At 55.6% G+C, this 10,646-nt stretch overlaps 2 protein-coding genes and 1 long non-coding RNA gene across 3 annotated transcripts; 1 reads left to right on the top strand and 2 right to left on the bottom strand.

The window, feature by feature from the left end:
• Nucleotides 1–563: 563 nt before the first annotated feature.
• On the bottom strand, nucleotides 564–2,344 carry FAU (FAU ubiquitin like and ribosomal protein S30 fusion). The gene is made up of 5 exons (XM_082782098.1): nucleotides 2,284–2,344; nucleotides 1,297–1,383; nucleotides 1,060–1,204; nucleotides 911–966; nucleotides 564–789 (listed from the first exon to the last, which is right to left on the bottom strand). The coding sequence occupies exons 2-5, from the start codon at nucleotides 1,369–1,371 to the stop codon at nucleotides 664–666; spliced, it is 402 nt and encodes a 133-aa protein (XP_082638224.1). The 5' UTR covers nucleotides 1,372–1,383; nucleotides 2,284–2,344; the 3' UTR covers nucleotides 564–663.
• A 28-nt stretch (nucleotides 2,345–2,372) lies between these two features.
• Nucleotides 2,373–8,034, top strand: MRPL49 (mitochondrial ribosomal protein L49). The gene is made up of 4 exons (XM_082782097.1): nucleotides 2,373–2,487; nucleotides 3,496–3,679; nucleotides 5,559–5,683; nucleotides 7,394–8,034. Exons 1-4 carry the CDS (start codon nucleotides 2,425–2,427, stop codon nucleotides 7,538–7,540), a joined length of 519 nt encoding a protein of 172 aa, XP_082638223.1. The 5' UTR covers nucleotides 2,373–2,424; the 3' UTR covers nucleotides 7,541–8,034.
• A 549-nt stretch (nucleotides 8,035–8,583) lies between these two features.
• LOC309889326 lies at nucleotides 8,584–10,500 on the bottom strand. Its single transcript, XR_014319219.1, has 3 exons — nucleotides 10,405–10,500; nucleotides 9,046–9,175; nucleotides 8,584–8,951 (listed from the first exon to the last, which is right to left on the bottom strand). It is a non-coding gene; the product is annotated as an uncharacterized lncRNA (long non-coding RNA).
• Between the last annotated feature and the right edge of the window lie 146 nt (nucleotides 10,501–10,646).

Here is a 10,646-nt window from a genome sequence, read left to right as displayed (position 1 = left end):
CCATGGGGCGCAGGGTTTCCCCCTTGAGCCCTCAGAAATGGGCTTAGAATTGAAAGAAAAGGTGTTGAAACCCACAAATGAGGCTTCGGACCCTAAACACCGGGTCCCCTCGCACTGGGAAATGGGATTTGGTGTGAAAAAGGAGGGTTTAAGCATGCAGTGAGGCTTTGGGGTCCTGGAAAGGGAGGGTTGGATTTAAAAAAGTGGTGTTTGGACTTAAAAAAAAAAAAAAAAAAAAAAGAGTTTTTTGAGGCTGGAATTCTAAAATCTTGAAGATTGGAAAGATCTCTCCACCTCATTTGGAGAAATCCCCCTTGAAAGCGCGCCCCTAAATCTATTAAACTCCTTCGGGCACGGTCTAAGGAGGTTTTCTGACCTCCAAGGGAGCTTTTGAGGTAAAAAGGACAAATTTTAGCACCCATAATTAATGTTATCTTCTCCGGATGCAGCTGGGCCTTGACCCCTCACTTTTTCACCTAAATCCTTCACGTTTTTGTGTTTCCCATTTGTTCTACGCCCATAAAACCCCATTTTCCACCCCAAATCCTTCAAAGACGTCAACATTTTGGAGCCCAAACAACTTTTATTTCACTCAAAGCGCTGCGAAACCCCGCTCCCAGCGCGGTTTTGTGGAATTTGCTCGTTTTTGGGGATTTTTTTCCGCTAGGAGTTGGCGTTGGGGCCCTTTTTCTTGCCGAAGGTGGGCACAACGTTGACGAAGCGCCGGTTGTACTGCATGCGCCGCTTAGCTCGCCCAGTCTTCTTCTTCTTCTTCTCCTGCTTCGCCACCTGCATTTTTTGGGGAAAAAAAACACGAGATGAGCGCGTTTAGGGGCTGCACCTTGAAAAACAAAGCTCTGGGACCCTAAAAATATCCTCAAATAACCCCAAAATTCCCCGCAGGGCTCACCTTCGGGGTTTGGCCCCTCACTTTCCCAGCACGGGCGAGCGACCCGTGGACTTTACCTGTGGAAAAAAAAAGCGGGTGGGAATTCAAGATGAGAAGCTCGTTAGGCTAACGAGGAGGCCCCGTTAATTACCCCGCCGGTAATCCCGTACCCCCCAGCAGCCGCGCAGCCACGTCGAGGGTGGCAAATTCGGGGACATCGCTCTGCTCCAGCACGGCCTCATCCTGCAGCGGTTTTCCCCCAAACAGCAGCACCTGGTCCTCGGGGGCGATGGCCTCCAGCGCCGCGATCCTCGCCTGGTTTTGGGGGAAAAAAATCCCGAAATGGGTCAGCCCAAAATGGTTTTGGGGCAGGGAGCAGCCTGGTAATGGTGTGTGGGGGGGCTCACCTTGATTTGGGCGATGGTCTCGGCGCCGGAGACCTCGATGGCGTGGAGGGACTGGGCACGGATGAAGAGCTGCATGGTGACGGGGGTCTGGGGGGGGGGAAAACAGGTTTACGGACCCCTGGGAACGGGGGGGATCCCAAAAAAGAAGGGGGAAGCACAAAAAAAAACAGGAAGACCCCCAAAAGCCACCAGAGACCCCTGCAGAGCATCCCCTAGACCCCCCCAGAGATCCCCTAAAAGCCTCAGAGACTCCCCAAAGCCTCACGAACAGCCCAAGACCCCCCAAAATGCCTCAGAGCCCCCCCCCCAAAACCTCACAGCCCCCCCAGACCACAAAAGGCCTCCCACAAGCCCACCAGCCCCTCCCCCCAGCCCCTAAAAGACCCGTCCAAGTCCTCAGAGACCCCCCCGCCCCAAAACGATCTCCCTGTGCCCTCACAGACCCCCCCCAACAGCCCCCAACAACCTCCCTCCCCCCCAGGCCCCAAAACCGCCCCCAAGGCTCCAGAGCCCCTCCCGTAGGCCCCAAATCCACCCCCCAGGACCTCACAGACCTCCCCCGGACCCCAAGAGCAGCCCCCAGACCCCGAAGCCCCCCTCCCCCGACACCAAAAGCCCCCCATGACCCCCCCCAAGACCCAAAGAGCGCCCCCTAGGCCTTCACAAACCCCTAGGCCCTCACAGACCCCCCCCTCCGGTCATCTCCAAACCCCCAGACCCCCCAAAAGCCCCCCCCCGGGCCCTCAAAGCCCCCAAAACCTCCCAAGCCCTCCCCGGGCCCTCAGAAGCCCCCTAAGCCCCCCCCCCCCAACTCCACGAGCCGCTCCCCGAGTCTCCCCCCAAAACCTCACAGACCTCTCCGAACCCCCAAAAACCATCCGCAAGGCCCCAAGAGCCCCTCCCTGGCCCCAAAATCCCCCGAATTGCCCCCAAAACCCCCCCTCTTTACCCCCCAACGGCCGGAGCCCCCCCCCGGCCGCCCCTCACCTCGCGCAAGGCGCAGGCCAAGAGAACGACTCCGCGCAGGCGCCGCTCTGACGTCGGGCGTGCGCGCTGACGTCACGGGCGCGCTGACGTCAGACGTCGAAGGGGAGCGGGAAGGGGGAAGGGGAGGGGGAAGCTCCCAAAATGGCGGCGCTGGGCCGGCGGCTCCTGGGGCTGCGGGCGGCGCTGGGGAGGCGGGGGGCGCAGGTAGGGGGCTTGGGGGGGGGATTTAAGGGGTCTCTGAGGAGGTTTCGGGGTTTTGGGGGCGTTAAGGGGGGTCTGTGAGGGAGTGAAGGAGGTTTTGGGGGGACTCTGAGGGGATTTGGGGGTCCTGAAGGGAGGTAAGGGGGGGTTTTGGGGGGTCCTGGAGGGGGTTTGGGGAGCTCAGGGGGGCTCTGAAGGGGTTTGGGGGGGATTTAGGGGGTTTGGGGGTGGCTTTGAGGGGATTGGGGGGGGTCCTGAAAGGAAGGGGGGGGAATAAGGTGGTTTAGGGGGGGCCCCTTAGGATTGAGGGGGGCTCCGAGGGGAGATGGGGAGTCCTGGAGGGGGTTTGGGGGGGGTCTGTGAAGGAGGAGGGGGCTCTGAGGAGGTTTGTGGGGAGGCTGGAGGGTGTTAAGGGGGTTGGGGATGGTCTGTGAGGGAATTTGGGGGGTCCTGGAGGGATCCTGAAGGGGTGGGGGGGGGCCTCTGATGGGGTTTGGGGGGTCCTGGAGGGGATTAATGGGGGTTGGGGGGTCTTGAAATGAAAATGGGGGGGTCTGAGGGATTTGAGGGGGGGTCCTAAAGGGATGGGGAGAATTAAAGGGGGGTCTCTGTGAGGATTTGGGGGGTCCTAAAGGGAAAGCAAGAGATTAAGGGGGTTTGGGGGGGGGGTCCTGAAGGGAGTGGTGGGCTTATGGGAGTTTGGGGGGGGGTCTCTGAGAGGGTTTTGGGGGATGCCCTGAAAGGAGGAGGGAAATAAGAGGGGCTTAGGGGTGGGTTCTGAGGGGATTTGGGGGGGTTCCTAAAGGGAAGGGGGGTTAAGGAAGACTTGAGGGGTTCTGAGTGAATCGGGGGGGATTTTGGGGCGGGGCTGTTAGGGTTGTGGGGGGTTTTCTGAGGGGGGTGAGGAGATTTGGGGGGGGGATCCGTGGGGGGAGGGATGAATAGGGTCTGTAGGGGGATGGAGCATTTAGGGGGGTGTTCTCACCCCCCTGTGTACCCCCACCCGCACAGAGTCAAGGCCCCCCAGGCCCCCCCGCAGACCCCCAGGAGCCCCCCCAGACCCCTCAGTACCCCGGTGTGGTGGAGTCTACGGCCGAATTCGTCTTCGTGGAGCGCCTGCTGCCCCCCAGCCGCGTCCCCGACCCCCCCGTGCACCCCACCTACCCCACACCATCGGGCTGGAGCCCCCCGCGAGGTGAGGAAACCGGGGGGAGCCCCCCCAGAATTAGGGGGGCAAAAAAGGAGTTAAATATCCCTCAGAAAACGAGTCAAACACCCTTAAAAAGTGAGTCAAAAATCACATTTTCTGTCCCTCAAAAATCGAGTTAAATACACTTCAAAAATTACATTAAATACACCACAAAAATCGCGCTAAATACTCTCAAAAAGTGATCTGCATACCCTTAAAAATGAGTTTAATGTTGCAAAAAATCAGTTATATTCCTAAAAAATTAAATACTGACTTAAATATTCCTCAAAAATGACTCAAATATCCCTCAAAAAATGACTTTAATATCTCTCCAGAATGAATATTCCTCTGAAAATGGAGGTAAATGCTCCTCAAAAATCGGCTTAAATGCCCCTGAAAAACTGAGTTAAATGCTGTCTTAAATGCCTCTCAAAACAAAAAAATACTCCTCAAGAGAAATAAAATGTCTCCAAAAGCTCAAAAGATGAGCTAAATATCTCAAAAATGACTTAAATGCACTTCACAAAGGAGTTACATACTCCTTTAAAAGGAGTTAGGTATTCCTCAAAAAACAGATTAAACATTCCTCAAAAATGAGTTACACACTTCTGATAAGCTGAGTTAAATACTGACTTAAATACCCCTCAACGACTGACAGAATTCTCCTCAAAAACTGACTGAAATTTTTCTCAGAAACGACTTAAATACCCTTAAAACCTGACTGATGTTCCCCTCAGAAATGACTTAAATACCCCTCAAAAACTGACTGAAATTCCTCTCAGAAATAACTGACGTTCTCAAAATCTGACTCAAAAACTGACTGAAGTTTTCCTCAAAAATAAATTAAATACCCCTCAAATCCCGACTGACGTTCTCTTCAAAACCTGACTTAAATACTCCTCAAAATCTGACTGACATTCCCCTCAGAAACGACTGAAGCTCTCCTCAAAATCTGACTCAGAAACGAGTTAAATACCCCTCAAAATCTGACTGAAGTTCTCCTCAAAAGCTGTCAGAATTCTCCTCAAAAACTGACTGAAATTCTCCTCAGAAACAAGTCAAATACCCCTCAAAATCTGACTGAAATTTTCCTCAAAACCCGACTCAGAAACTGAGTGAAGTTCTCAGAAACAACTTACATACCCCTCAAAAACTGTCGTTCCCCTCAGAAACGACTCAAGTACCCCTCAAAACCTGACTGGAATTCTACTCAAAATCTGACATTCTCCTCAGAAACAACTTAAATACTCCTCAAAACCTGACTGAAATTGCCCTCAGAAATTACGTAAATACCCCCCAAAACCTGACTGACCATTCCCCTCAGATCTGACGATCCCCTCAGAAATGACTGAAGTTCTCCTCAAAAACTGACAGAATTCTCCTCAAAAACTGACTGAAGTTCTCCTCAAAATCTGACTCGGAAACTGACAGAAGTTCTCCTCAGAAACAAATTAAATTCTCCTCAAAAACTGTCAGAATTCTCCTCAGAAACGAGTTAAATACCCCTCAAAATCTGACTGACGTCCCCCTCAGAAACGGCTGAAGTTCTCCTCAGAAACGACTTAAAAACCCTTCAAAACGTGAACTTTTCCTCAAAAACTGCCTGAAACCCCCCTCAAAAACCGATTCCCACCCCACGAAAAAACTACAAATGACAAAAATGACCCAAATGTTCCTCAAAAAGCGACTGGAATCCCTTACCGAATGACTTGATTCCCCTGAACCGCCTCACGGCCTTCACGCCCAGGCTGCCCCCTCAGGGCCATTCCCCCACCACCCCATGAAACCCTTTTGGGATTTTTTGTTTATTTCCCCCCCTTTACGGCCCAAACTCCCCCCGCTCGGTGCCTCACGCCCCCCCCTAACAGTTTTTTTGGGGTTTCAGCCCCTGTGGGGGCGCTGCCCTACTGGGTGCGCCGGTCCCGCATGCACAACGTCCCCGTCTACCGCCGCCTCGGGCCCGGCGATCGCAAGACCACCGAGCTGCGCCATGTCCAGGGAGACATCTGGGTACGGCTGGGGGGGGATTTGGGGGGATTTTTGGGGGGTCTGGAGGGGGTTGGGGGAGGTTTGGAGGGGGTTGAGGGATTTTGGAGGGGTTGGGGGATTTTTGGGGGGTTCCAGAGGGGGTTGGGGGAGGTTTGGAGGAGTTTGGGGGGGTCTAGAGGGGGTTGGGGAAGGTTTGGAGGGGGTTGAGGGGATTTTTGGGGGTGTCTGGAGGGGGGTGGGGGAGGTTTGGAAGGGTTTGGGGGATTTTGGGGGGGTTCTAGAGGGGGTTGTGGGAGGTTTGGAGGGGGTTGGGGGATTTTTGGGGGGTCTGGAGGGGGTTGAGGGGATTTGGGGGGGATTTTGGAAGGGTTTGGGGGAATTTGGGGGGGGTTCTAGAGGGGGTTGGGGGAGGTTTGGAGGGCGTTGAGGGATTTTGGAGGGGTTTGGGGGATTTTTGGGGGGGTCTGGAGGGGGTTGGGGGAGGTTTGGAGAGGGTTGAGGGGATTTGGGGGGGATTTTGGAAGGGTTTGGGGGATTTTGGGGGGGGTCTGGAGGGGGTTGGGGGAGGTTTGGAGGGGTTTGGGGGATTTTTGGGGGGTCTAGAGGGGGTTGGGGGAGGTTTGGAGGAGTTTGGGGGGATTTTGGAGGGGTTTGGGGGATTTTTGGGGGTTCTAGAGGGGGTTGGGGAAGGTTTGGAGAGGGTTGAGGGGATTTGGGGGGGATTTTGGAGGGGTTTGGGGGATTTTGGGGGGTCTGGAGGGGGTTGGGGAAGGTTTGGAGGGGTTTGGGGGGATTTTGGAGGGGTTGGGGGATTTTTGGGGGGTTCCAGAGGGGGTTGGGGGAGGTTTGGAGGAGTTTGGGGGATTTTTGGGGGGGTCTAGAGGGGGTTGGGGAAGGTTTGGAGGGGGTTGAGGGGATTTTGGGGCAATTTTGGAAGGGTTTGGGGGATTTTGGGGGGGTTCTAGAGGGGGTTGGAGGTTTGGAGGGGGTTGGGGGATTTTTGGGGGTGTCTGGAAGGGGGTGGGGGAGGTTTGGAGGAGTTTGGGGGGATTTTGGAGGGGTTTGGGGGATTTTTGGGGGGGGTCTAGAGGGGGTTGGGGGAGGTTTGGAGGGGTTTGGGGGCATTTTGGAAGGGTTTGGGGGATTTTTGGGGGGTCTAGAGGGGGTTGGGGGATTTTGGAGGGGTTGGGATTTTTGGGGGTGTCTGGAGGGGGGTGGGGGAGGTTTAGAGGGGGTTGAGGGGATTTGGGGGGATTTTTGGGGGGTCTAGAGGGGGTTGGGGAAGGTTTGGAGGGGATTTGGGGGATATTTGGGGGGCTTCAGGGGATTTTGGGAGGGGGTTTTGGGAGGGGGTTGGGGGGATGTTGGGGGGATTTTAGGGAGAGTTGGAGGATTTGGGGGGGAATGGGGAACTTTTTTGGGGGGATCTTGCAGGGTTTAGGGGATTTGTGGGAATGGGGGATATTTTGGGGGGAGTTCGGAGGGCTTTAGGGGATTTTGGGGGGGGAAATTTTAGGAGGGGGTTGGATTTTGGGGGTGTCTGGCGGGGATCGGGGGGGATTTGGAGGGGTTTGGGGCCTCTTAGGGTCTTGCCATCGCTTTTTCCTTTTCTCTTTCGGGGCCCGGGGTCGGTTTGGGGTTTCTCTCGGGACTTTGGGGTGGGTTGGGATATTTTTTGTGTATTTTTTTGGATATTTTCGGGGTGTTAACGGGCTCCCCCCCGCGGTGCAGGCGCTGGAGGCCGAGCTGCGCGCGTTCCTGAGGCAGCGGCTGGGCCGGGAGCCGGCGGTGCAGGTGAACGAGGTGACGGGGACGCTGCGCCTCGGGGGGCACGTGGACGCCGAGCTGCGAGCCTGGCTGCTGCGGAAAGGCTTCTGAAAGCGCCAAAATTGGGCAAAATCGGGCAAAAACCCCTCACGGGGGGGGTTGGGGGACCCCACAACGCGGTCGGGAACGGAGGAAGGGCGCGGAAAAGGGAATAAATCGGTTGCGAAACGGTGGAGTTGCTGGAAACGGGGTGGAAATGGGGTGGGGTGGTGGAGAAAATGGGGTGAAACGCCTCAGAAGTGGGAGAGGGGTTCCAAAACGGGGGGGAGGATGGCTCATGAGCAGCAGGCAGGCCCCAAAATGGGGTGAAATCCGCTCAAAAGGGGGTCAGGGGTCTAAAAGCAGGATGGAATCCGCTCAGAAACAGCCCTAAGGAGTCCCAAAATGTGATGAAATCCGCTCAAAAGGGCTCAGGGGAGCCCAAACGGGATGAAATCCACTGAAAACAGCTCAGAGGGGTCCCAAAATGGGACAAAATCCACTCAAAAGGGCTCGGGGAAACAAAATGGGATGAAATCCACTCAAAACCAGCCCTAAGGGGCCCCAACATGGGATAGAATCTGCTCAAAAGGGGATGAAATCACTCAAAAGGGCTCAGCAGACCCAAAATGGGATTAAATCCACTCAGAAGGGCTCGGCGGTGCCAAAATGGGATGAAATCCACTCAAAACCAGCCCTAAGGGGTCCCAACATGGGATGAAATCTGCTCAAAAGGGCTCAGGGGAGCCAAAAAGGGATGAAATCCACTCAAAACCAGCCCTCAGGGTCCCCAAAATTGGATGAAATCCACTCAGAAACAACTCTAAGGGGTCCCAAAACGGGATGAAATCCACTCAAAACAGCTGAGGGGCCCCAAAACGGGATGAAATCCGCCCAAAAGGGCTCAGGGGACCCAAAATGGGATTAGATCCACTCCAGACCAGCCCTAAGGGATCCCCAAAAGGGGATGAAATCCGCTCAAGACAGCTGAAGGGCCCCAAAATGGGGCGAAATTCCCCAGAAACGGTCAACCCCCCCCCCCCCAGCAGCGATTCCCTGTCAGCGCTCCGAAAAGCACCAAAACCGCTCGGAAACGGGTCAAAAATTGTGCAGGGGGTGGGGTGGGGGGGTCGGAAGCCCCCTCCCCAAACGGATAAACCTCCCGACCGCGAGGGGGGGGCCCCAAAAAGCCGAAAAAATCATAAATCACCCCCCCCCCCCCCACGGGGGGTGGGGGCTCCCTCTTTATTTACACCCCCCCCGCGGGGACGACGAACAGCAACGCGGTGCGGGGGGGGGGGACACACAACGCAATCCGGGGGGGGGCAATTAAACAAAATAATAAAGGGGAGGGGCAATTAAGACAAAATAATAAAGGGGGGGGGGGTGGAAATCCCAAATTTGGGGGGGGGGGGGCTCAGCTCTGCGAGTAGTACTGGCTGTAGCTCCACGGCGTCTGGTAGCTGTAGGCGCCGTAGCCTTGCTGGGGAGACAAAAGGGGGGGGTCGTGAGCGCCGACCCCAAATTGGGGGGGGGTCCTGGGGGTCCCCACATTCCCCCCCCCGTCTCCTGCTGACCTGGTACCAGTAGCTGTAGGTGGAGGGGCTGCCGCCCGCGTCCCCCCCGGCGGCGGAGAAATTGAGGGGGGTCAGCAGCCCCCCCGGCTCGTCGGGGCGCAGCCGCTTGTCGTCTGGCTCCTCCGCGCTGCTGGGGGGGGGGACAGGGGGAAAAAAAAAATAAGGGGAGGGGGTGGGAATAGGGGGAGGGGGGAAAAATAGGGGGAGGGGGGGAAAAAATAGGGGGAGGGGGGGGGAAAATAGGGGGAGGGGGGGAAAATGGGGGGGGGGGGGAAAATAGGGGGGGGGGGGAAAATAGGGGGGGTAGAAGGATGGGGAGGGGGTAAATTTGGGGGAATTAGGGGTTAAAAGTAAAGGGGGGGGTAAATGGGGGGAGGGGGGTAAAAATAGGGGGTTAAAAGTATGGGGAGGGGGGTAAAAAAATAGGGGGAGGGGGTAAAAAATAGGGGGAGGGGGTAAATGGGTTAAATAGTATGGGGAGGGGGTAAATAGGGGGTAAAAGTATGGGGAGGGGGTAAAAAATAGGGGGAGGGGGTAAAATAGGGGGTTAGAAATATGGGGAGGGGGTAAAAAAATAGGGGGAGGGGGTAAATAGGGGGGTTAAAAGTAGGGGGAGGGGGTAAAAAATAGGGGGAGGGGGGTAAATAGGTTAAATAGTATGGGGAGGGGGTAAAAATATGGGGTTAAAAGTATAGGGAGGGGGTAAATGGGGGGGGATGAGGGTAAAAAATAGGGGGAGGGGGTAAATTGGGGGGTAAAAGTATGGGGAGGGGGGTAAAAAATAGGGGGAGGGGGGTAAATAGGTTAAATAGTATGGGGAGGGGGTAAAAATATGGGGTTAAAAGTATGGGGAGGGGGTAAAAAATAGGGGGAGGGGGTAAATAGGATGGGGAGGGGGGTAAATAGGGGGGTTAAAGTATGGGGAGGGGGTAAAAAAATAGGGGGAGGGGGTAAATTGGGGGGTAAAAGTATGGGGAGGGGGTAAAAAATGGGAGGGGGTAAAAATATGGGGTTAAAAGTATGGGGAGGGGGTAAAAAATAGGGGGAGGGGGTAAATAGGATGGGGAGGGGGGTAAATAGGGGGGTTAAAGTATGGGGAGGGGGGTAAATTGGGGGGAGAGGGGTAAAAAAAATAGGGGGAGGGGGGTAAAAAACGGGATGGGGGTAAAAAAAAATGGGAGGGGGGTAAATAGGGGGGGCAAAAAATGGGGGTGTAAATTGGGGGTTAAAAATACGGGGAGGGGTGAATTGGGGGTAGGGGGTAAATAGGGTGGGGAGGGGGTAAATAGGATGGGGAGGGGGTAAATAGGATGGGGAGGGGGGCAAAAAGGATGGGGGGGGGTCCGGGGGGGTCCTCACCCGTTTTCGGGGGCCCTCTTGCGCGCCGCGTGCTGCTTGAGGAACTTCTGGTGCTCGTCGTACGCCGTCAGCAGGCTGCGGGGGGGGGGGGGCGCTTTTGGGGAGGATTCCCCTTTTTTTGGGGTTTCCCTTCTTTTTGGGGGGGCCCCTTTTTGTTTCGTTCCCCTCCGCCCCCCCGTTTTTCCTCTTTTTCTTGGGGTTCACTTTTTTTTTCCCCTCTCTTTTTTGGGGGGTTCCCCCCC

Source organism: Aythya marila (assembly GCF_965140915.1).
Source record: "Aythya marila genome assembly, chromosome: 35".
Classification (NCBI taxonomy): Eukaryota; Metazoa; Chordata; class Aves; order Anseriformes; family Anatidae; genus Aythya; species Aythya marila.
The sequence above is the reverse complement of the archived record's forward strand: the minus strand, read 5'-3'. Positions and strand labels throughout refer to the sequence as shown.